At 42.2% G+C, this 25,191-nt stretch overlaps 2 protein-coding genes across 3 annotated transcripts; one reads left to right on the forward strand and one right to left on the reverse strand.

The window, feature by feature from the left end:
• Positions 1-3,279: 3,279 nt before the first annotated feature.
• vgll2b (vestigial-like family member 2b) lies at positions 3,280-7,758 on the reverse strand. 2 transcript variants are annotated; one of them, XM_028395052.1, is made up of 4 exons: positions 7,418-7,758; positions 6,603-6,948; positions 4,588-5,034; positions 3,280-4,259 (listed from the first exon to the last, which is right to left on the reverse strand). In XM_028395052.1, the coding sequence occupies exons 1-4, from the start codon at positions 7,502-7,504 to the stop codon at positions 4,216-4,218; spliced, it is 924 nt and encodes a 307-aa protein (XP_028250853.1). In that variant the 5' UTR covers positions 7,505-7,758; the 3' UTR covers positions 3,280-4,215. The 2 variants fall into 2 exon arrangements, with proteins under 2 accessions (XP_028250853.1, XP_028250854.1); XM_028395053.1 differs by having other exon boundaries at positions 7,545-7,757.
• Positions 7,759-17,013: 9,255 nt separating this feature from the next.
• On the forward strand, positions 17,014-24,153 carry ythdf2 (YTH N6-methyladenosine RNA binding protein F2). Its single transcript, XM_028395712.1, has 6 exons — positions 17,014-17,223; positions 17,450-17,474; positions 18,655-18,734; positions 19,649-21,343; positions 22,545-22,610; positions 22,800-24,153. Exons 1-6 carry the CDS (start codon positions 17,197-17,199, stop codon positions 22,821-22,823), a joined length of 1,917 nt encoding a protein of 638 aa, XP_028251513.1. The 5' UTR covers positions 17,014-17,196; the 3' UTR covers positions 22,824-24,153.
• The last annotated feature ends 1,038 nt before the right edge of the window (positions 24,154-25,191 follow it).

Consider the following 25,191-nt stretch of genomic DNA (forward strand, 5'->3'; position numbering starts at 1 on the left):
TTTACATTAGTTTCATTATATTTTTTAATGGGTGCCTGCTAGTTGGATAGTTTAATATACGGATGCAGAATTCCTTAGCATTCCCAAAACCTTCATTTATAATGTAAAGGTGTCGGAAGCCACAAATGTGATGTTTCACTCGGATAGTGTGGAGTAGAATATAACATAAATGGGCTAAGACTTAAAATGAGTACAAGTTTCTTCAAAGTGTACAGTGCAAGAAATGATTTACAATCTTAACAATACACCAGTGTCTCCTAATCAATGATTGGCTAAAGGCTACTCAAGTTGAATTTCTTGTTTTAACCCTAAATAAGTGTGTCCTACCACTTAGTATTTGGGATTAAAATGTGCAACAAATTCACAGTGAAACTAATTCAAGTGCAGCCATGCACAGTCAGAAGGCTGAACTATAAACCCTTTACAAGTCAGGTCATGTGACAGGCTCAGATGTAAGGTCAGCACAGGTCCATTAGAACAAGGTTTGTGTGAGCAGAGGTGGACATAGATGGACATGGACATAGGGTAACACATTTTGTCTGTAAAGGTGAAACTGAAACCATGTAACCAAAACAATATGTAAATTCCACTCCACACCACATGTTTACTTTGTGCTTTACTCGTGTGTTTCAGTTTGTTTTGACATCATCAAGTTGGATGTGTGTGTCAGAAAAGTGTTTACTACCTTATACAGTCAGTAAACAGGTCAGGTGAATACACGGTTAAGGGTTAAATCATAGGATCAGTTGGAAACTAATGGAATTTAAATATGTGAAACACCTATATCAAACATTTATAATAATATATTTCACATTTGATAAGTACGTGATGAGATCAAACAAATGTTAATCCACATTCCTCATCATGTGACAGGTGACAGGTCACATGAGCTGTTACCTTTGAGGTTGTTTGTGGGTTAAGGGTTGGTCTTGTTGTAAATGTTGACGCAAACCAACACACTGTCAGAATGAATCAGCTGTTCTCATACAGGCTTCCCTATGATAAGTACAGTACTACATGGATTTTACCAAAATGTTTTCTAAATTACTGACACTGATCTTGTGATTATAAATTTGACGTAAAAACTCCCTTACTCTTATTTTTCCAGGCAGCCTCATACACAATTGCAAAAACTTCCTGTCATGGGAGTGGGGCTTGTCACCATGGTAGCTGAAAATGGCGGCAGCAGACATGTTAATTCATGATTGATTCCACCTGTCTGAAGATCTAACGAGCTAATCAAAGTAGCTTTGTGCTGCAACCTGTCATCTATAAATCCCTACAGGTCAGGAATGTGATTATAAGGGTGCCCACATGTATGCACATGCCTATTTTTTTGTTTAAATTGCACATATAATTGTTTCTGTTGGGCCAATAAAAAAATCACTACTGAAATGTTTCAGTCTCCATAAGGTATAACATATGATATATTCAGTTCAGCCCACCGATGAATCTAAAACAGGAGCGGAGGGGGGCAGAGATGCCCAGACCTCCCTCTGTTCAGTAACTTTGATCAACAGTTGCTTCTACGCTGTCCACTGGGTCCTGGGGTTATTTTGTTGGTGTCTGTCCAGGTAGCTGTGCCTGGTACAACCTTAAGGGTGCATTCTAACTGGATGCCCAAACCACCTAAAGTGGCTGGAGCCACAAAAAAATCTAATTTCGGCTGCTTACGTATGCTTATATATGTTCACAATCTCTTTCTTTAAGTTTTAAATTCAATTTCATAATCATATGTGAGGGTAGGAATATAGCTGCACCAGTAAATTCAGAGCTATGCTTGCTTTTATGCTAATGTAATAATATACTACATACTTTCTCTGTCAGGGAATATCACAGTATTTTGTTTTGCGTAATTGGTAGAGGAAAGGAAATGTCCAGATTCATATGTATCAAAGTTATGTTTGAAATGCTACATTTTTCTTCTTTCTATGTGGAGTTTGCATGTTCTCCCTGTGCATGTCCCCCCCCCCCCCCCCCCCCCCCCCCCCCCCCCCCCCCCCCCCCCCCGGTTAGCCGTTTTATTAAGGTTTTATTTAAATTTAGCGCTCATTGGGTCACATGACAATCCTTTAGGACAGCATGAGCATTTGTTTTTATGTTATTTATTTCTTGCATATGATTTTTTGGAGGTATTTTTCCATGGACATTTTTATTCATTTTCGTGCATATTACAGGCTTAAAAATTAGAAATAAATAATTAATTTCCTTTTAATTTAATAGCTGTACTTGTGTACCAGTGTCTGCTGAACACAGAGTGGGTTAACACAAAATTTATTGTCTTTCATACTGTAGGACCGATGTGGCTACTGTAGTCTTGGGTTCCTGTCTTATAAACTCACCAGCAGATGGCAGCATTGTCTTGGGCTTTGCCTATTTTTGAAACTGCTTCAACCTACTTTCATATACACTATCTTGTTAATATAATATAAGCAAAAGAACAATTAATTTTTACTTCCAGTCATGACCAGCATCCATTCATTTATATTGGATATTTTTACTTTGTACAAATGATTAGCATGTGGTAGTTTGAATAGGAAATATTAGCGCTATGCGGATAATGCTAAGTAGTATCGTGTAAAAATGTCCAGGATGCATCCTGGAAAGTGTGGTGTGAAAAGCACCTCTATGTGCACATTGACAATGCGAGTGTAAAATGGCAGTAAGATGCTTGGAGAGGAAAGCTATCCCTGCTAAACTCTTCTAATTTCATTACTCTACATGTTTCCTCAGCTTAAAGCCAATCACATAGTTGGCTGCACTCTAGTGGGGGGGGGGGTAGGTGAGTGGGTTGGGGGGGGGGGGTGAAGGGGGTGGAGGGGTCACACATAGCAGCCGCTAAATTGTGACAGTGTCCCACACTGGCATACCTTAGTGCATAATCTGATTATCGGATCAATAACACAGCAACATTTGGTGCATAGCTGGAATGACTGGCTTCTTCTCTTGTTACGCATTGCTGACATTCACCACTCGTTCCCACTTTATAGGTGACAAAGTGTGAATGCAAGCAGGAATTCAAATGGAAGGCCTTTCAAATAAGAGGAGTCTATCAGCGGAACCTTGATCACATCTGGCTGCGCTACTGTGGGATTAAAACATATCAGTACGCGTGTACAATTCTTGCTTCCTAAAGCTAATGTTTACTTTAATTTAAATGAGCCACCATTATGTCGTGCAAGGCAAACATTTAGGAGATGCGACAAGTGTACCATAAAAATATTTATTGACATCACCATCTTCTTCCTCAACACAAAAATGAGAAATGACACGCACAAAAAAAAAATCCAAATATTTTAGAAAGTCCAAATTCAAAACATCAAACAGACAATCAAGAACTAAAACGGAACAGCATCAAATCTTATCTGACAGCGTTCAGAGCAAACAATCGCTTGTTTAACTGAACAAATCTTGATATGTTATTTGAGAAATGACTTCCACAAATGATGAGAAAACTCCACCAAAAAGCTCAGCTGCGTCACTTCTTCTGCTTTAAAAAGTAACAACTGAACCATGATAATTTCATAACACTGGCCAACCAAAACATTTTTATAAACACCAATAAATAGAAACACTTTATTTCAGAGAGCAATATAATAACAACCGAAAAAAAAGGCCTCGTGATGACAGTCAGAGAACACAAACCGCCAAAATTGCTGCTCTTGTTTAGCGCTGCATGTTGCATTTGTGAAATGCAGATAAGTGGATAATGACAACCACTGTAAAAACACAGAGCGTGAGACAAGAGATAACTGGGGACATTGGAGGAAAATCCCTGCTCCCTGTCCCTCTGTTCATCCCTCTATCGCTCTGTCCTCTGCAGAGGAAAAAAAAAAAGTCTGTTGTGATCCTGTCTTTCTCAGTCCAAACAGGTCACTGTGGCTCACACCTTGCCAAGGTCTGTGCTGCATCGCAGAGAGAGATGAGAGAGAAGAGAGAGCGACAACACAGATTATAGACAGTTCAGACACTCTGCGTCTCTCTCTCTTTCTGCTTTATCTCCATGGTGCACACATGTCGACCTGGAGCAAGGCTGTATACTGGCAGGGGGAGGCTGGGAGCAGAGAGAAGGGGGTGGATGGATGCAGTGTGTGTGTTTGTAGGGTGTGTGTGTGTGTGTTGGGGGGGATAAAGGGACACGTTGCTTCAATAGCAGAGCAGGTCCAGGGACTAATTGGATCTGGTAATGGCTGGTCAGTGTGACTGAAGGGCTCGTTAGAACCAGTACAGCTCCTTGCCTTTCTTGTGCTGCTGGAGGCCTGAGGGGATAAAAAAGACAAGGAAACAATGAGGAGGACAACGGCTAACAACAGAACACAGGTTGTCATGGAGCCTACTTTTGCCAAACATCCTGTTTAAGGAGAGCTTCTGTGATGATTATGATGTATTGTGTGTATGTGTGTGTGTGTCTATCCTCATGGGAGCCATCACAAGTATATGCTTTACCTTTCATAAGGTTAAAGCATAATAAGGATACATGTGTTTGAATAGTTATAATTCATAGAGTCTAAAGTCTTTCAGTCAGATAATGTTTGTATACTTTTTTATAGCATCTGTCCTTTCATTTCATTTAGGTCATGTGGGTACCTGCATCGATGTTGAGTGCCAGACTCTGGCTGACGTCTCCTGGGGGAAGCAGGCTGGGCCAGGAGGCAGTGGGCTCCAGCTTGCTCACTTCATAGTGGCTTGGCAAGGTAGGAAGATGAGGCGGCCTCACGGTGGGCATGAGCAAGGGCCCATAGTGGGGCTCCAAAGCTGACGGTGAATATAGTTCATGGAGAGGCCTTGGAGGGCCGTAGGCTTGGGCCTGAGGATACCCCCAGCTCTCCGGCGGGTGAGGGTGGGAGTGGGGATGAGCGTGTGGGTGAGGATGAGCGTGTGGATGAGGCAGGCCCGGGTGCAGCCCTGATGCGTACGGGTCCATGGAATAGGCGGGCGCACCCGGCTCACAGTGCGAACGGCTCTGAGGTGAGGAGTAGGTGCTGTCCCAGAAGGATGGGGGGAAGCTTCGTCGACTGCTGGGTGAAGGGGTGTCTAAAAGGGAAACCAACGTCACAAATGAGCCAAGTCATGAGCCGTTGCACAACCGTGTAGTGAATCACTTGATCTACAGAGGCAAATGGAAAGGCTGGAGCTGTGCAAGTGGAGTAACGCGTGCTAAAACGTAGATGTCACTCACATGACTGCTACACCCTCTGGCCCAGATATCTTCCCCATTGGATCATACTGTCACACAGCCCTAGCCCCAACAAGACACAGAAATAAACACAACCACGTTCAAGCAGACAGTGGGAGTGAGAGAGAAAGAAAGGTAGAGAGAGACGTCCCTATACCCTGGAGTTCTATATAAGGCAGACACTGGGACCTGGAGAGAGCCCAAGCCTCACAGAGTCCTAAATCACTCGCTATGGTGACATCTCTCATTCTCATGTCAGTCCCACTACTCCTGAAAGTCTCACAACACACATGCTCAGACACACAGTTCTGTCCCTATGCAAGCCCCCACTGCCCCTCTCTTGTGTCTCCTGCACCCCCACCTGTTGTTTTCTCTGCCCCCCCCCCACCCCCCATCTCCTCGCCCTTGACAGAATGTCAGCAAGCCATTCTATGTTTTTAGCAATAGAATTTTATATTTAGATATTCCTCTGAAAAAAGACACCACGCAGCAAACCATGAGAGGTAGTGTTTCCCACACCGCTGCTATCACACTGACCACAACATATACAAATCTGAGGAGGGCAACTAACTGAGCGACCATTGTGGGGAGGGGGGGGTTGGGGTTTGGAAAGGAGCTGGATCGAGAGTCAGAATGGCAGCCATGGAGACGTTTGAAGGGGATACGCCGGCGAGGCTGTGCGCTTACGGCCGTGTATAAACATAGCATCTGTTGTGAGGCAGGGAGCGCGTGTTGGTGCCGAAATGAAGACGTCCGGCTGAACAAGGAAAGAGACTAACTAACAGCAGTGAGGGAGTGGGTAGGCCCTACATGGATATCCAAGGAATATATTCCAGCTGCTGAAAGAAAGAAATGTCTATGTCCTCTAAACAATTTGTGTTGACCTAAAACAAATATTTAGAGTGATAATTACTGAATATTGTGGACACTATGCTTTAAACTCTCATCTGTAACTACGAGCTCAGCCGAAGCATACCATGCAGGTTCAAAACTATCGCCTAACTGGCGTCGAAGAATTCCCTTCTGAGTGCCAACAGCTCCTAACCTCCGTGACCCTTTGCCCTGACCTCCCCAGGGACAACAGTTCCAACAAGCAAGCCCTCTGTCCTGTCACCTGATCACATCACCTGTCTGACTGACTGCTGTGCTCTGCAGAGCTGTCAGGTCACCCTGTGTGGCCTCAGAGTTCAAGACGCCTCAACTGTGACAACTGTGCAAAAATGTAGCCTGCTGGAGGAAAGGTCTTGTTTATCTAACTTTTATGTTAACTTTAATTAATGCAGTTTAGACTGAAAGGGGATTGTTGTTTGTAGTTTTACCTGAATTTGTGTTTCTAGCCAACTGAAATGATGGTTGTTTTTTTATACACACTAGATGTTGATTTGCATTACTGACACATTTATTGGGTTTAGGTCTTCCTGTGTACCTGTGCCTTGTTGGTCTGGTGCTCGCCGTTTGCCCTCTCCATCCATGTACGTGCTGAGGGCCCTTGAGAAGTGCTCGTCCACCACGCTGCTGATGTCTCCTTGGTAGTAGGTGAAGAGGACGCAGCGGGAAGTCAGGTATTCTGCTTCGGGGGCCTCCTGCTTCTCCTTGGGGCCATCCTCTTGCCTCGAAGCCGCTGGGGTGTAGGAAGAGGAGGAAGAGTTGGATGAAGATGAAGAGGAAGTAGATCCTCCAGCGCCTGGGCCCCCGGACATTCCCTCGGGACCGCTGGGAGTGTCCATAAAATCCCGGCGGTGAGGCGAAGTGCTGCTCAGACCTGTGGGAGCCTGTCGGGATATAGGAGGGGGGGGGGGGGGGGGTACGGGACAGGCGAGAGAGGGAGCGGGGAGAGTTAAGACAGGTGTTGCAGAGGACAGTTCTGGAGTTGTCTATGAGACATTTTGACATAATGTTTTTCTTTGTGTGGGGCAGCGCCGGTGTATGCGTGCGCGCAACCGTGCTTGTGCCAAAATATAAGTGGGTGCGGAAGGACTTCTGTGTTTGGTAAGAGCACGAAGAAATCCCTAAAATGATTGATTAAAATAAACAAGCACTTAGATCATAAACTTTAAAAAAAAAAACACTTTAACAGTTTTAAATCAGTTTTTTTTAGTTTGTTTTTACGCACAGGCTTCTTAAACGAATTATTCCTCGTTTCAACAGCCCCATATCCCCGCCAGTAGCTTCAAAACCCCTTTAAAAGAACATTTAAATAATATTATTTTCCTAAATAGTAATGTTTTTATCACTTCATACCTGTAAGCTATTGATAAAAGCAGGAGCAGACGGTGCGTACGGTGCGTAATGTCCATAGGCTGGGTACATAACATCCAAACAGCTCATGGTAATTGACCGGCGTCTTCACTGTTCTGTTGAAACCGACCTTAATGAGGGAGAGAGCGACAACATTCCGGTCTTCGACGAAGAGGAGAAAAGACTGTGACCAGTGATCGACGATCAATGTTTGAAAAGCCGGTGCCACACTCGATATAGTCCCTCAAGGAAAAGGAGCGCACCTCTCTTCTCCTCTCCGCTCCCTGCTTGCGCCGTAACAGCTGCGCTAGCAAAATGTGGTGAGGTTTATGGAGCATGCATGAGGGTGTCCTGTCCTGTACATCTCTGTGTCAACCCCTCCCACCTTTACCACCCCCTCCACCCCCCTCACATCACCACCACCAACACCCCCACATCTACATAATATCTGTATAGGTATATAACTTGCGCACAAAAAAGGGGGATTCGTTTTTTTTTTAGATTAATGTGTGCTAAAGTCACGGACTAAATTCTATTAAGCTTCATAAATCCCAAATTCTCATTCAAATATGTGCAAGAGTGTTTTCTAGAAAAAGCTGGGACTAATTGCAGCTCCACAACATCATAATCCTGGTGTAAAATAAAGGTTAAACAGAATGTCATCCAGCTACACAAATAGATTTGGATGAAGTCACCCAGCTTTATAACCAGCCCCACAACAATAAGCGCATGTGATTGTGTGACTTATTCCTCCCTATGTTCTTTGGATACGTGAAAACTTTGTGCTCAGTCCAAGCACAAAGTATCTGTGGTCTTAAAACAGCCATCGGTTGCCAAGTAAACCCTCAAGTCATCTAAAGTATTTAGTGTGTTCCCAGAATGACACATAGGTGTCAACTATAGGTTGCATAGACTGGTCATACTAACAGAGACGAGAAAGGGTCTCTGCACAAATCTATGACAAATTATCACCTATCAGCAGTGCAAACAAAAAGATATTTTCACACACACACACACACACAAAACATACCTATTGACAATCACAAACACCACAGGAGCAGTCAACTCAGTATGTAGCCATATGCAAACATTACTTCAGAAAAACCTGCTGAACACAAGTCAGAAACAATCTCCCAACGTACTGTAGTCTTATTCTCTTGTTTTAAGTGTTTACAGGTGCTTAGTGTTTGGGCATGCCAGTCTTTTTGACAGGCACTTCAGAATGCCTGTGAGAATAGTGTGGAAAATTTGCAGAATTCCATGGACGAGTGTCAGATGAGGTGGAATGTCTCTGATGTATGCTAGTGGACGAGCTCCTTCTGGAAGTTACATCGTCCCTCTGCTGCGTTCTCTAGATGGAGAACATGACCACTGTCTTGCTATGCATACATCAATGCATAGTATGAATAACTACAAGCAGGTTATTGGCATGCTAATGAATTGTAAATAGCGGCAATACTTAAGCTCTCAGCATGCTCTATAGTTTTGCATAGCTGTTTTAATAAAGTAAATATTCAGCATAGCTCTGCATAAGGAAATTGAATGAATCATTTCTGGGTCTATTGGAGGCTGCACCATGTGCAACATGTACATGCGAGGTAATGCGGGACGTGAGTCGCAGGAGAAAAAGAGTGATGCAATGCTAGAAAGCTCACTGTTACACCAGCGTGATCAACAGCTGCAGCTGACGGAAGGGAAGGGGAGGCCACTACTAGTATTAATGGCCATGACTAAATGTCTCTGCCTCTTTCTGTCCCTGCCTCTCTCTTGTCTTCCCTAGTGACACACACACACACACACACACCTTTTACTCTATTTAATCACTGACGTGCAGAGCATGTGTGCACACTTTTGACCAAACTAGGAAGAGGGGCAAGAGAGAGTCGACCAAACTGCAGAAACGTGGCAGTGTTTTCCAACACTCAGCCGGTGACACTGAATAGTTGCATGCTGAAATCTTTGCATGTGAAGAACAGTATGTGAGAGTGTACAGTTGCTCATGTGTGTGTGTGTTTCTGCGAGCAAGTGTGTGTGTGTGTGTGTGTCTACATTTACTTGTATATGCTGAAAATAAACACAGGTTACATCACTCCTTGTGACCCTTCAGCACATCTAGGCCACGCCCCTTTTTAAAAGAGGTCTGACCAGGCAAAGTCTCTCATTGGCTGAGATGTTGCAGGCCAGTTGAGGTAGTAATGGCAACCTGGTTTTATTTAGACCACTATTCAAATTGCAACACTGCCATTAATAGTTTAATACTCTGTCCTAGAAATACCTGAGTACATTAAAGAAATATGTCCTGCTGTGAGTACATGAAAATGATTAGACATAATGTAGGTTTACTAAGTGCTAATAAGGAGATTGTGATAAGTTTGACAGTCCGCACAGTAGAGTTTGTTGCAATATGAACCTTAAACCATATAAGCTACCTCCTGAAACAACAAGTCCTTTATTAAGGTCTCAGTCTGGCTCGGTCCCAGGGGGGGTTGAACCTTAGGATTCCACTGTTGTTTATATGCCTGTGTGTGTGTGTGTGTGTGTGTGTCTAAGACAGAGATGTACAGCTGCCTCGTTGTCCAGTTCCACACAAACTCATCTCAGCTGTTCAAAATCATCTCTAAGTGTCATCGGAAACACACACAGAACGCCTGGCACATACATACACATACAAGGGGGCCACATATGGACAGGTCTGGCTCATTCAACCTTCTACACAAATGTTGGTGATAAATCCTCTGTGATAGAATGTGCAAGTGTGCAGCTATTTTCTTCCCAAAAACAACCTCCTCATTGTCCACACAGACCACCAGGACCCAGGATTTCACAGGCTACTGGGCAGTTAAATATAAATAAGGAATTTACTGCATTAGCTTTTCGTTGGAATTTGTGGTTATTTAATGTTATGGTAAAGTAATTATTATTTATTAAGTCATAATTACTACAAATTAGGCAGTCATGGGAGTGGCTGACGGAGATTTGAAAAAACTATTCTGATGCTTTCATCATTTTTCACTATTTTAATGCTGCTGAAAACATTGATTGTATCTTCACCATGATGGTGATAAATGTGACACATTTTTTTAAGTTAGAGTGAAAATTCTACATTCTCCATTTTCATAAAAATGGGTGAAAATAATATGAAAAGACCAGCTAAATTCTCAAGGGTTTCTAGACTATTTAGAAGATGCTGCTATTGGACAGCAATAATTATATTGCACATTATGCATGTTATCAATTAGTCTTGGTCTCTTCTTCAGCAGGAACTGCTTAGCAAGCTGGCCGTTACACTGACAATCCTAGCAGGATAATTAGCAGTCCAACTTTCAGGTTCCTGGCTGTCCAACTGGACAATAATCTGGAGTGGTCCACAAACACTGAGACTGTCTACAAGAAGGGCATGAGCAGACTTTACTTTTCTAAGGAGACTCAGGTCCTTCAATGTTCTCAGTAGGATGCTCCACATGTTCTACCAGTCTGTCATGGCGAGCACCAATCATCTTTGCTGTGGTGTGCTGGGGAGCAGGCATTAAAGCAAAGGACGCCAGACTGGACAGACTCATTTAAAAAGGCAGGGTCTGTTGTTGGGTTTGAGCTTGCCAACCTGGAGGAGGTGGCGAAGGGACAGGATGCTGGATAACTGCTGACGATCATGGACTGCTCTAACAGTACAGGAAGTCATTCCTGCCGTCCGCCATCAGACTCTCAGCTCACAAAGAGCTGTGCTCACAAACTTGGACTAATGCATCATCTCAGGTGCACTTTAAGCTTCTCAGTTACACTTAATTGAATGTATTTCCATTTGCTGCTATGTGTGTGTATGTATATATTGTATTTTTTGTTCTTTTATATATGCTGCTACTAATTATTAATTGATAAAGTAAATCTTAATCTTACATTTGTTCATGGTTTTTTATTTTATATATGTCAGTCATTTCAGTCTGATACGAAACCATCCAATTTTCAATATTCAAACATCAGTTTGAATGTTAATGTTCACTTTATCAATATTTAAATGTATATATCTTTAAACAAAATACCTAAAATTATCACTGTTTTAATCACATGGCCATACATGATTGTATTCATTCTGATTGATTTGCCTGTAATAATTCTGCCAGGCAACACTCTCCACAGTGTGTTTTAGTTGATTTATTTATTTATTTGCACTGTGCTTAAATTAGCAGTGGAACTACAGTTGAGGGGAAAACCGTCTCAGAAATATGCTGCGATTTTGGCTGTTTGCTTGAGATGAAGTCGAAAAATTGTGATATAAGATTTTAAATTTTAAACAGCAACAGAAGAATATTAGTATAGACTCTTCAGGTAAATCCAGTCCATGCCCACTGTTTATTAAAGACTAACCTTATGAAATGGACAGAATGTGAATTAACAGCATCCTTTGAGAGGCTGACAAGTGCTACATTCCTGACATCCTGTTACCGCCATCAGGTCGCTGAAGTTAGGCACACACACACACATCACAAATTCACATACTTACCAACAGATATAAAGCCAAAGCAATGCATACAGACGCATCAAACATGCACAGAGAAACGCTAATCCTGGACATGTGGGATTGTCACCTTACTGCCTGACATTCCCGCCTCTGTGTGCCAGAGAGGGGTGCAGTGAGAAGGGCAGCTATGGTAGGCGGCGGGCAGAGGTAAAGAGATGCAGGGAGAGGACAGAGGGCAGAATCACAAATTTGGCATGTCACATGGTCAAACAGGGAAGATTTACGACTGATCAGGTTCCTCATCAGCAGCATGGTGTTGTGGCTTCAGAATGCCAGGTATGGGAGTGAGATCAGACTCCGGCTTTAGTTTGTACACCCTCTCTGGCAACTGCAGCCAGAGCGACTGGCTGAAGATGGCAGTGTTGCTGGTGCCTGGAGCGATCAGTGTGGAGCCCCATCTTTTATATCCTACATGCAACATGCAAAAAAAAAAATAGGAAAGGGATGCAGATTTAAATTTTTACCAACAAAAGAGAGAGTGTAAGAAGTCAAGACTTTTTTTTTATTTCTCTCTGCACTTAGGGGCTATGATTTACTCACCGGTGACATCATGGAGACCACAGCTATTTTTATTGGCTGGTAAAGGGCCAGCTCTTCTCCATGCTATGCCACCTGTCCAATCCACACCAGTCAACAAGCCTCTGCTGAAGAGAGAAAAAAAAAAGTCAAGCACCCAAAAATGATTGAGAGTTGAAAGGCGGAATATGATACATGCATGCCATGCTACTGTCCTAGGCATGTTTCACAAGTCAAATGTCTTGTCGCTGCTACTGGTTTACCATCCTTATTTGCCTGTGTTATTCATACACTCACTGAGCATAGTGTATAAACACACTGCTTTGTACATTTCCACACTGTCATTCTGTATTTTTGTTTTGTTTTTTTGCATTAAAAAAATCTAATTTAAATTGCCTTTATGTGGAGAAAAGTCATGTGATCTCTGCCATCACTTGTTTCCCTGCAGGGTTTTAATGTGTGACTGCAGGAATGGGGTTATTCCTGACCATGTGATGTGTGTGTGTTCTTGGGTGCATTTTAGTCACATGCCAGATACAGTAGCTCAGAGGTGAATGGGGTGATCATTTTACCCCACTGCCCTGCATGATGTTCTGGAAAAGCACGTTAGAGAAGCTATAAAATGGCACCGAAAGTATTATATAAAAAGTTTCCATGTTGATTAGTGATGATGGTGAAGCATAATCTAGGAAAAGCAGAATCGTTTGTGTTTGCTTACCATACGCTTTCAGAACATATAGTGTGTTCTACTTTGAGGCTCTTAAAGGCAGGTATAGGCTTCACAAAGGATGACTCACACACTGACACAATATCACATGGAGACACGTCTAATTAGTGTCAGCAGAGCCGGAAGGGACGCTAACAACACTTCACCAATGAATGCCTGAAAACTAAAAATTAACAGCCACGAAAGCATCTGCTGATGAGGAGCCAGTAGAATACCCTTTCACTGTGATTAACAGGAAGACGAACAGAGAACAGTGCTCAATGATCATTTGTGACAATTCATGACAGTGCCTAGGAGGCCACCTTGTGGCAAAAGTATGAAATGACAAGTTCACAGTTTTTCAGAATATTACTATTCTGTATGTCAATACTGGAGGGCGATGAAAACTTCTTTTTATGTATTTATGTATTCCAGAAACTTCACATTGTCACAGTTCAGCTACATATACTTTTGTTTAACTTCACTGAGCCCAGCAATGATACTTTTTTTTATTATTTTGTCTTAATTTAGGTGGTTTTAGGAGGGTAATGGTGTATTTTATTGAACTTCTTCAATATTTAACATTAAAACAAAGAAACCCTGAATTCATAAAAACCCTATATAAATGTCCCCTCCAGTGACTAAACTGAACTAAGCATATTAGAACAGAAGAAATGAAACAAAACATATCCAACAAATGATAGAAATCATTAAATCATATGGAACAAGGAATCACTAATTAACATAAACAATTTTAAATTATAGCTGATCACTTATTATTTACAAAAACGCTGTGCAATGTATATGGATATTATACTAGAAAAGTGCATTTCCTGAAGAAAATGCAAGTTTGATTGCTGCAGCTGAAGGATTGCTTTGAATACTGATGTGAAGGATTGCTCTGAATTGCTGGATAATCAGAGCAATTCAGAGCTTTGTATGCCTCTGTGTGTCAGCCTGTCACCATAGTAACAGCAGAGGAGACCTCAAAAACCACTCCACCTTTGAGAGCCTGGCGTGCCGAAACGATCTGGAATTAGAAAATTCTGAATACAAGTTTGATAGAGCAGCATCTAATGAGCGTTTTAAGACTAAAATGGAGTCTGTAGCTTGACATTTGTAGGAGGAGATACATTTGGCAGATGACCCTCGTTGAAGGGCTCTCTCATAGACTCCCATGTTAAAAATGACACCGAAATTGCTTAATATTTGAAAAATTATAATTTTTTTGAAAAAAAAACTTGGAAGTTGGCCCGGAGATGAACATTTTGATAGTTGAATGAAATTGCCTAGCAACGGCAATCAAACTATAATTAGTTGCTAGGCAATCAAACTATTGTTATTCACTTTGATCTTTGATTTGTTTTTGATTGACGTTGTCTAGCAAAATCCTAGCCGTTGCCTAACAAATCAACTAACTATAAATATCGTGATTTTAACCCTCATGCATTGTTCGCAAACACTACCCTAATGTGTTGTTCGGGGACAAAAACGTCCCCTAACTTTAACGGTTTTAAAAATATATTAGATAAATATTTTTTTGAAATTTTTTTGCATAGACCTTTTAATTAACTTCAGTTCTAATCAACAGTAGTGAAAAAATCATTTTCCCCCAGGATTTTAACCCTTTAATCACCAATTTTATAAGGGGTGGTGCTGAAGATTGAAAAAAAAACACACAAAATGGCTCATTTTTAATAGAAAAGGTGAATGTGGACTGGATTCTTTTTAACCTTTATTACAGTCTTGGTCATGTCAAACATCAGTAAAAAAATTGACTTTATTGCATTATTAGTTTTTGCACAGCACTGGATTTTCTTTTTTTCTTCCTAATGTGTTGTTCGGGGACAAAAACGTCCCCTAACTTTAACGTTTTTAAAAATATATTAGATAAATATTTTTTTGAAATTTTTTTGCATAGACCTTTGGAGCAGCACTGGATTTTCTTTTTTTCTCCCATTTTGTCCCATAGACTTACATTATAAACACACTTTTTTTGACTGCACAGCCATGGCACTACATAATCATGCATTCTTGATTGTTGGTGGTTTACCCTGTTGGTAGGAGGTAAAATTTGTGATTTTTACAGTTAACAACTTAATTACCATATTAACCCTTTACCTGCAGGCCTGTGCTCATGTACTGTAGTTTCTGGCTTGTATATGGAGTTATAGGGAGTATTTTAGCACATAATTGTGTGTCTACACACTGTGTGTGTATGTTAGAGAGGAAGAGAGCCATTTGCACACTGATCTTGTTGTCTGTGAGTACACACAACCACAGAGTCTTCATAGTAAACAAAAACAAAGAAAGTGTTGCTATGCACGTGTGGCCCTTTGATGTCTACAAGTGCAGACTAAACAAAACAAAAAGGCAAGTGGTCTTACATGTGACCTTGTGGTCATTTGATGGTGAGAAGAGCAGAAAGCAACATGAAGAGAGGATTCACTTGTGCACAATCTCTGGAAATGATTGTGCAGCCTGGCTCTATGAAGGGCCAGGCTGTGAAGCTGTGAAGGCTGCACAAGTAGATCCGTCACTTGTTCACAAGCGAATCCTTCATTCGTTCACAAGTGAATCCTTCACTCATGCACAGGTGAATCCTCTCTTCATGCTGCTTGCTGCTCTTGTCACCATTAAATGACCAGGAGGATGCATGCAAGTCCACTAGTGTTTTTGTTTTGTTTAGTCTGAACCTCTCAGCATCAAAGGGCCCGGCACTTACTTTTAGGGCTGCAACAAATTTACTTTACTTTACTTTACTAAACTACTTTTAATACTAATTTTAGTAGGGGACTAAACTGTAGATTAGATTTGGTTAGTCAATGATTATTTATTATGTTATCAAGTTATCTATCTATGGTGTCTATTTAGTAACATGCACATGTACGTATGGTCGTGTGGAGCGCAACACACCATGGAAAAGGGGCACTTAGACTTCACTTAGACTAATTCAGTGATCTCAACTGAGACACTAACCTAAAAGTAAAGTCACTCTACTGGAGGACGTGTTTTCCGAAAGCTAAAAAAAAAAAAACAGCTATTTTACCCATCCACAACTTCAGACGCCAGAACTCCTGGATGTTTTCATTTTACATGCTTATGCATCGCCGTTGTACGTCTGAATTAGGTACACTTCACTTACTTAGTAACTTTATTTTCCTGACTTTCCTTCCCTGATAGTGTGCAAATGGCTCTCTTCCTCTCTAACATACACACACAGTGTGTAGACACACAATTATGTGCTAAAATACTCCCTATAACTCCATATACAAGCCAGAAACTACACTACATGAGCACAGGCCTGCAGGTAAAGGGTTAATATGGTAATTAAGTTGTTAACTGTAAAAATCACAAATGTTACCTCCTACCAACAGGGTAAACCACCAACAATCAACAATGCATGATTATTTAGTGCCATGGCTGTGCAGTCAAAAAAAGTGTGTTTATAATGTAAGTCTATGGGACAAAATGGGAGAAAAAAAGAAAATCCAGTGCTGTGCAAAAACTAATAATGCAATAAAGTCAATTTTTTTACTGATGTTTGACATGACCAAGACTGTAATAAAGGTTCAAAAGAATCCAGTCACTACTGTTGATTAGAACTGAAGTTAATTAAAAGGTCTATGCAAAAAATTTCAAAAAAATATTTATCTAATATATTTTTAAAACCGTTAAAGTTAGGGGACGTTTTTGTCCCCGAACAACACATTAGGGTAGTGTTTGCGAACAATGCATGAGGGTTAATACATTTTAGTATTAAATATTTTGAGGCGCAGTTTATTTTCAGGTATTTAGACCTGCTCCTCCAGGCCAGTAGGGGGCGTGTGTTCGATTTAAATAAATGCCATCGTGGGTTGACGAGGGCCGCCCAGCCATGTTGAGGAGTCTGTCAAGCAAACTGCAGCCCGCCATTGTGTAGAATCCAGGCTCTGTAGAGATAAGGGCGCTTGGCTGAAAGTCTTCATTAGCTAGACTAATTCTACGCCCCGCCGCTTTTATTTAGGAGTAAATACAGTTACACAGGCTCCGGGGGTGAAAGACATGTCAGCCAGCAGCCTTCTTGAACAGGTAAAGAGAGGTATTTTCTGAACATTTAAGAGGGCCAAATTTCTCAGCATCGCGACGGCTAGCGAGGATAGCTTAGCTCAGAGGCAGCGGCTGTGGCTCAGTAGTGCAGTAGGCCTGACCACCTGCTAAAGGAACTGACTGCTGAAAATATATCTCTTCATCTATTTTTTCCCCTTCCTCTCTTCTCATAAATCAAACCTTCATGAATCACCTGGACCCAATCCAGAGACCGAAAGGCCAAGCTAATAAAGGTAAGAACAAATCCTGTCTAACGATATCGACTGAAGTTGAGTGAATGCGGACATTTTTACGTGCCGTGCGCTTTGAAAATCTTGCGTGCGCGGATGCTGGTTCCCTAGCTTCTTGGCAAACGGGCCTGTCAGTGCATGTCGTGACTATTTTTCATGTTGTCTTAACACTTGTACTTAACCCAAAACGACATTTTGTCTTAAGATGGTGTTCTCAGCATTTTAACTGGTCTATCGAGTGTCCTTTACAGCTCTGAAATTGCACTCGGAAGGTTCCCACAGGTAGCATATAGCTAGCTATTTCCTCACTAGCTTAACGTTAAATGGCAACATGATACACATCGGCATTCTTTTCCTGGTTCTGCTTGGGACAAGGGCGAGGATTCATTAGAAGTAATCGCTCTCTCGTTCTATCATTCATGCTAGGACATGTTTGCGGTGATAAGCTACAGGTGCCATCCTAGCACGCTGGCCACTCTGCTAATGTTAGCTAAGTCCGTCAAGTTGAAAGGGCTCTTGGCGCTCGTTAACATGGAGACGCTGCTAACTGCATGCAGCTGACCACACGGCTAGCGTGCTAGCGTTAGCAGGTTGCTAAGTTAACCCAAAATGACACGTCTTCCGACATGCTTTTGCTGTGCCTAAAAGGGCCTCTTTTTCTGTCGTAATTGCTTTCCAGAATGTAATATCACTCATGTTAATCACCCCTTTTATTTTCAAGGAGACATGTCCATAACCTTAAAAGCTCTCGAATAACTTCTTGTCATCAGTAACATCACCTGTAACAGAACGCTGATACACTTGTGAAAACAAACGGCTAACCACTGGTCTGCATGCACTGAACATGTATCATATCTGCTCTTTAAATGTGATTGATTGTGTCCTAACTTTCAGTTTGTCTGAGCATGTAGGAATCGATCAATTTCTATATTGTGTTTTTATGGCAACAAGATGTAACAACTGTGATACATCACTAGGCCACAGCAGTCTGTGCACACTTGTGTATGTGTTGTGTCATGCTCAGGGTTTTTACCTGTGGCATTGATAATTTCAGGGAGCAGCATGGCAACGTAACAAGTAGTCAAGACAATAAACTGACCTGTTGTTGTCATCGCTCAGTCTCTCACATCTGTGCCACAGAGTGTATATATGTTTGTTTACATCAATGTTGTTCTTATTTCAGTGCAAAACGGAGCTGTGACCCAAAAGGATACTTTGAATGACGATGAGTTTGAGCCTTACCTGAATACTCAGGCCAGACAGGTAAGCATTTGATCAATGTTTGTTAAAGGGGGGGGCTTATTTCCAGTTGAATCATTTATAGTAAGGCTGAGTTCTAAGATTTTTTTATTGGTTAAAGCCTTTTTTTATTTCAAACTACTGAGGATTCACAGGCTTTAACTTGCACTAAGGTTGTTGTAGATGACATGTTACTGAGGATTCTTGCATAGCAACGAGGACATTTAAATTGTCTTATTGAACAAGTACTTAGTAACGATGAGCACTTGTTGGTTTGCTCTTGGCATGTCGGTTTACTATATCACTTTGGTGCAAATCAATATCTATAGCCTATGCACATCCACAGATATACAATTAGGATAGAGTGACTGGTTTCAGAATGTTATTACATTGATTGGACTGCAGATAATGCCGGTAAAAAAATCTACCAGGAGATGTACAAGCTCAATTGTCATTTTCTCCACTGGCCTTGAGTTGTTTTTAGAGTAAAGTTGCTTGCTTTTTTCTTTACTAAGAAATACTGGGAGAACTGAAGCATTTGTAGCTGGAATTAGCATATGACTGTTTTGTTTTCCTTGGCCTTGGGTTTTATTTATTTGTGTGTGTGTGGTTGTCTGGGAAATTTATGCTGTAGAAGAATATATGCTGTTGTCCTTTTGTTCAACAGTCTATAAGTAACAGTTCATTGTTTAGTCATTAGTTCCCGTTAGAGGATAGTAGGAGGAATACTAAGAAATCAGGAGTGTTACAGATACATTGCGATGTCATGAATCTGTGATGTGTAATGACTATAATTCCATGTTCCTGTTCATCTTTTATCTTGGTCTGACTTTTGGATCTGCAAGAACAAGGTATATGCATTTTAAAAATGCAAAGACGTGTTTTCTAGATCTTGTCACTAAGTCTGTTGTTTTTCTTTTCTTTTATTTCCTATTTAGAGCAATGCCTATACGGCCATGTCGGACTCGTACATGCCCAGCTACTACAGCCCCTCCATAGGATTTTCCTATTCCCTGAATGAGGCAGCATGGTCCACAGGTGGGGACCCTCCTATGCCTTACCTGGCCTCCTATGGACAGCTGAGCAATGGTGAACCCCACTACCTCCCGGACGCTATGTTTGGCCAGCCAGGCCCCCTGGGGAGCAACCCATTCCTAGGCCAGCACGGCTTCAACTTTTTCCCCAGCGGCATCGACTTTTCGGCATGGGGAAATAGCAGCTCTCAGGGACAGTCGGGGACACCGCAGAGCTCTGGCTACAGCAGCAGCTATGCCTATGCTCCCAGCTCACTTGGGGGTGCCATGATTGATGGACAGTCCCCATTTGCGCCTGCTGCCAATGAGCCCCTTAACAAGGCACCTGGTATGAACAGCCTTGACCAGGGCATGGCGGGGCTTAAGATCGGCGGCGCTGCTCCAGGTGGTAATGCGGACATGACTCCCAAGGTAGTTGGCTCTGGGCTACCTGGTGGGGGTCCCCTTGGTCCTGTGTCATCTGTAGGACCTCCGAGCATGCCTCCTGTCTCAATTGCCCCTGCCAAGCCTGCCTCCTGGGCTGATATTGCCAGCAAACCAGCCAAGCCTCAACCCAAGCTTAAAACCAAGGGTGGCATGGCTGGTGCCAATTTGCCGCCTCCGCCCATTAAACACAACATGGACATTGGCACTTGGGACAACAAGGGCACGATGCCTAAAGCCACCACCCCTCAGCAGGTGCCCCCTATTCCCAGCAACGGGCAGCCACCCAACCAAGCTTCCCCACAGCCTGGAGCTACAGCTGCAGGGAACCCACAAATGCCCCTGAGCAATGGACAGCTGGTTCCACCTGTTTCTCAGATGGGGCAGCATCAGCTACCACCCGGTGGGCAGCCAGGTATGGGTCAGATGCCTCAGCCTCCTCTCTCCCAGGGTCCTCCTCCACCAAGCCAACAGCAGCAACCTTCTCAACCGACTCGCTGGGTCCCTCCGCGGAACCGGGCCAATGGATTTGGGGATGCCAGTGGGAGTGGTACAGGCCAGTCACCTCCCACCTCTTCTGGTGTCGGTGTGGTTCCCGGGGTCCCCTCTGAGCCTCACCCAGTTTTAGAGAAGTTGCGCATGGTAAACAATTATAACCCCAAGGACTTTGACTGGAATCCCAAGCAGGGCAGGGTGTTTATCATCAAGAGCTACTCTGAGGATGACATCCATCGCTCCATCAAGTATAACATCTGGTGCAGCACGGAGCATGGCAACAAGAGGCTTGACGCAGCCTACCGTTCGCTTGGTGGCAAAGGGCCGCTTTATCTTCTGTTCAGTGTCAATGGAAGTGGTCACTTCTGTGGTGTGGCAGAGATGCGCTCACCCGTGGACTACAACACGTCTGCTGGCGTGTGGTCACAGGACAAGTGGAAGGGTCGTTTTGATGTGCGCTGGATCTTTGTTAAGGACGTTCCCAACAGTCAGCTGAGGCACATTCGATTGGAGAACAACGAAAATAAGCCAGTGACCAACTCTCGGGACACACAGGAGGTGCCACTGGACAAGGCCAGGCAGGTGCTAAAGATCATCGCTGGATATAAACACACCACTTCCATCTTCGACGACTTTTCTCACTACGAGAAGCGTCAGGAGGAAGAAGAGTGTGTGAAAAAGGTAACCAAGCTCCCGCTGAATGTCCAAACACTTGAATGAATAAATAAAAGAAAACTAGCGATGTTCACTTCTATTAAAAAATGATGCAGCGTATGTAGTTTGTATGTATGTGCATGTACAACAATGCTTTGGGCATTTAGGAAAGGTATGAGGATTTGCAGGTGACCTGATCACTTTGTATGTTTTGGTTTGTTTCATTTTTTTTCCCACTGGTCTTTTGTTCTATATGTGAGCCCTTAAAGCAAAATAACACACTGAGTGAAGTTGATGTTTTCTCAAAGCTAGAATTATACAATGAAAATACTTGGTTGATTGCACATATTTCTGAAAATCATGTGTATTGTGAGTCAGTTGATTCATTTTGGCTGTGTTATCGTTCATATTTGGTGTGCAGCCTGCAAAGGTCTATGGGAAATTTATGCTTTTTCTCCATTATACAACGTGGTGAAATCTGTTTAACCTTCGGCATCAAAAAATGAATTGCGCTTCATATCAACACTGTAACAATTGTTTCCTTGGATTTAAAAATGCTGGGGCATCTATGCATTCAGCACAGTTGTTCCTCATCTGTAAACTTGTGAGCTTATAATGGGACAAAGTTTAACATAACAGATTATTAAGGTGTAGTTACACCAGTGTTATATGTGCTCTTATTGCTATACGTTTATGTATGTTTCTATACTTCTTGAAGTTCAGTGATATTTGGGGATAGAAACATGTTACCTGGTTACAAGTTAGTGCTTTCACACAATCTTTATTTTATATAAAACATTGTGCAATTTAACTCATAAAATGCAATCTTGCTGAGATGAGGAGTTTTCTAAAATTGTCATATCTCATAGGGGAGTTTTCAGTTAAATGTCCAAGCAAGAATCTGAGGTAACTTTGGTAAACGGGCTTTGTTTGCATAGCGGTGGAGGAAAACTGAAGTCTCTTATCACGAGATACGTTGTCATGCATGGCAGCTATGGCTTGATGTGGATTCAAAGTGTTGACGTTGGATGATAAGAAGAGTTGTAATCTGCATTCTAGCTTTGGATCATCACCTTGTGAGGTTACATAATCAAAATCCTTTAATGTTCACAGTCTAGACTGGTTTTTATTTGGTCAGCTTTGTGGCTTAGATATGATTTAGGTGCAGAGGCTTGTCTGAATCTGAAAGCTGTCAGTCATGCTCAGTCTTTATTCCTATGTGTGACAGGTGGAGGTCCAAGGCAGCGAGCCATATCCCAGCAACCCAAGCAACAGGAGTCATTACAGGCTTCAGGTAACTTACCGTACCCTCGCCCTACATTTGTCATCAAGCAACATGGTGTTTTTAATATTTGATTGAAATAGTTTTGGTTATCTCATATGTGCTAGTAAGAGCCTTCAATATAATGTGTTGCGTTCTGATGATTGGTGTCATCGTCCATAACTTTTTGAGTGATTCAACTTTCTTTTGATTGTGTTCCAGGAGCGCCAAGGACGAGTCAAGTAACAGCTGGTGCTTTGGTCAAAAGACTGCAATGGCCCCCTCTAAAGCCCTGTCCACCCCATTACATCATTACATCCAGATCTCTCTATGAAATTCTAATAGGGGTGAAGAATTAAAGGACAAAAAAAACTAAATGAAGACTTTGATTTCTTTTGACTTTAAAGACTTACTTCGAACTTGTAGTAAAAAGAAAGGAAACGATTATTCATAGGACTACAAAAAATGCATAGCATCCTTAGGTGAAATCTTTTTGCCCCACCCCATTCCACTACATATGCTTTTTCCCTTGTATGCTGCTTTTTCCTTTATCCTTTTTCAAAGTGAAAGGATCATCCTCTGTTTTTATGGTCCAAGAGCAAGCCTGTAATTGTCAAATCAAACACACAAATCCAATAGAAGTTTGTAGTGTTTGCTAACCATAGAGTCCCAAAGTGAAGAATGGGCAGTTTGTCACATTTTCTTTGTACCCTCACCCCCTCACAGCCCCACCTCTGTCTTCTGAGGATGCTCACATCTTCAACCAGGACCCTGCGGAGCCTCCTCAGTGGATTTTCATCGTTGGCAGGTGCCGACTACACTCAGTCCAGAATCTTTTGTACATGGTTGCCATGTTTTTGTTTGAGAGGACTGCAGATGTTCAGAAAAAAAGGCCCTCTTGTTTTGTTTTCCCATGTGTTTTGGCTGGAGTGTGTGGGGGAGGAAGGGTCAGATGGATCTGAAGAGGAAGAGTAGGGTGGAGGGTCAAGTGTTCGAAAGCAGAAGAAATGTTAAGTTAAAGAGCCTTGCTCACTGTATGTTGTTTATGGTCTAAAAAAAGTGTGGCCCCTCAGTTAACTGTCTTCATTGGACTTAATTTACCCCATTTTTCTTTCTCTTGGATAACTTAATTCATTGTTGCTATGAGCCGCTTTCTTTTTTTGTCTCCTTCCTCCATTTTCTAAAGACAGTGATGCGAGTGGCCTTGCCCTCACTCTTTCTATTAATCAGTTCAAAAGTAATAAATGTGGTGTATTCAGCAGAACGGTGTGCATTCCCCTTGTTTGACTGTGAAAAGCAGTTTTTGTCATGCAGCGTGACTTATTTTCTTTGTTTTTCTTCTCCCACATGGATATATGAATGTTTTTCTCCTAACCTTCATACTCAGCCTGGTCACTCTCCCCCCTTCCCACCCTCTCCACTCTCCAAACCTACCTTGCCCTCTGCACTCCCAATATCCCCATTTCTGCTCAGCCAGCCATTACATACTATAATATCACAATCAGCTTCAACCATTTTCAGAATGTCATTGTTGGTGAGTTAAAAAAAACAAAAAAAAACGCAAGGTCCTCTTTCAGAACTACTGGCTTTTATTTGTGGCATAATAAAGATGCTCCACAAAGTCATATGTGGGTTTCTCTCTTCATTGGCCATTGTTAGTCACATGGGTGGCCTGTTGTGTTTGGGCTGTGTCATCTTTTTGTCAGATGTGAGTAAAATGTGTCTTTATCAATTGGTTGTGAGGTCATGTGGCACTAATGTGGTCTATATAAACTTACAAGTAGGACTAGTTCATGCTGATGTAGCTGTAATGTGTTGAGCAGACCTGCTGATGCCGTGCAGGATCTTTACAGGATGTGCAGGTAAAACATCCTTTGCGTGTAAGCACAAATCATTTGCAGTCCGCCATTTTCTTTCCTTATTCTGTGTGTAATGAAAGAGGCAAACGCTAGAGGGCGACAGAGGACTGTTTACTTCGGTTCTTTCCTCATCCTGGCCAAAGCAGGGTCCTCCTGTTAATGTTTTTCCTAAACAGGTCTCGGCAGCAAGGCCTTTTGTAATCCGTCTAGAATCTGATTCAGATTTTTTGGGTATTTAATTTTTTTTTAATGCAACAAACTGCTACATTTTTTTTAATCAGACCGCTACAACATATTATTTAAATGTCAGTTTTATTTAAAACGGAAAAGCTACACACAGCTTTGACAGTAGTATGATTGCACTTCAGATATCAGATATGTGAAGGGTTCGCCGAAGTTTGAAAGTTTTATTTGCTATAATTTTATAACTGATTTACTGATGTCATAAGTATCAGTCATAGAAAACAATATTGGTTTTAATTGTTCGATCTGATCCTTCAGAAAGTCTTCTTTAGTTCATATTGTTAAAGGAAGGCCTTACAAAATAGAATATAATGTTAGTATCACTAACGGAGTCAAAGGACAGTGTGTGTGTGTGTGTGCGTGTGTGTGCGGGTATGGAGAGGGGGAGGTAGACGGCACGTGTCTTGTCTGCGTGGAGGGTGCGTGGCAAACACGCTGCCTCGAGGGGATCTCCTGTGACCCTTATCTGCGCGTCTCTGGGGGACGCCTTTTTAGCCCCTCCTGGGATGCAA

The sequence above is a fragment of the Parambassis ranga genome, chromosome 22 (genome assembly GCF_900634625.1).
Source record: "Parambassis ranga chromosome 22, fParRan2.1, whole genome shotgun sequence".
Lineage (NCBI taxonomy): Eukaryota > Metazoa > Chordata > Actinopteri > Ambassidae > Parambassis > Parambassis ranga.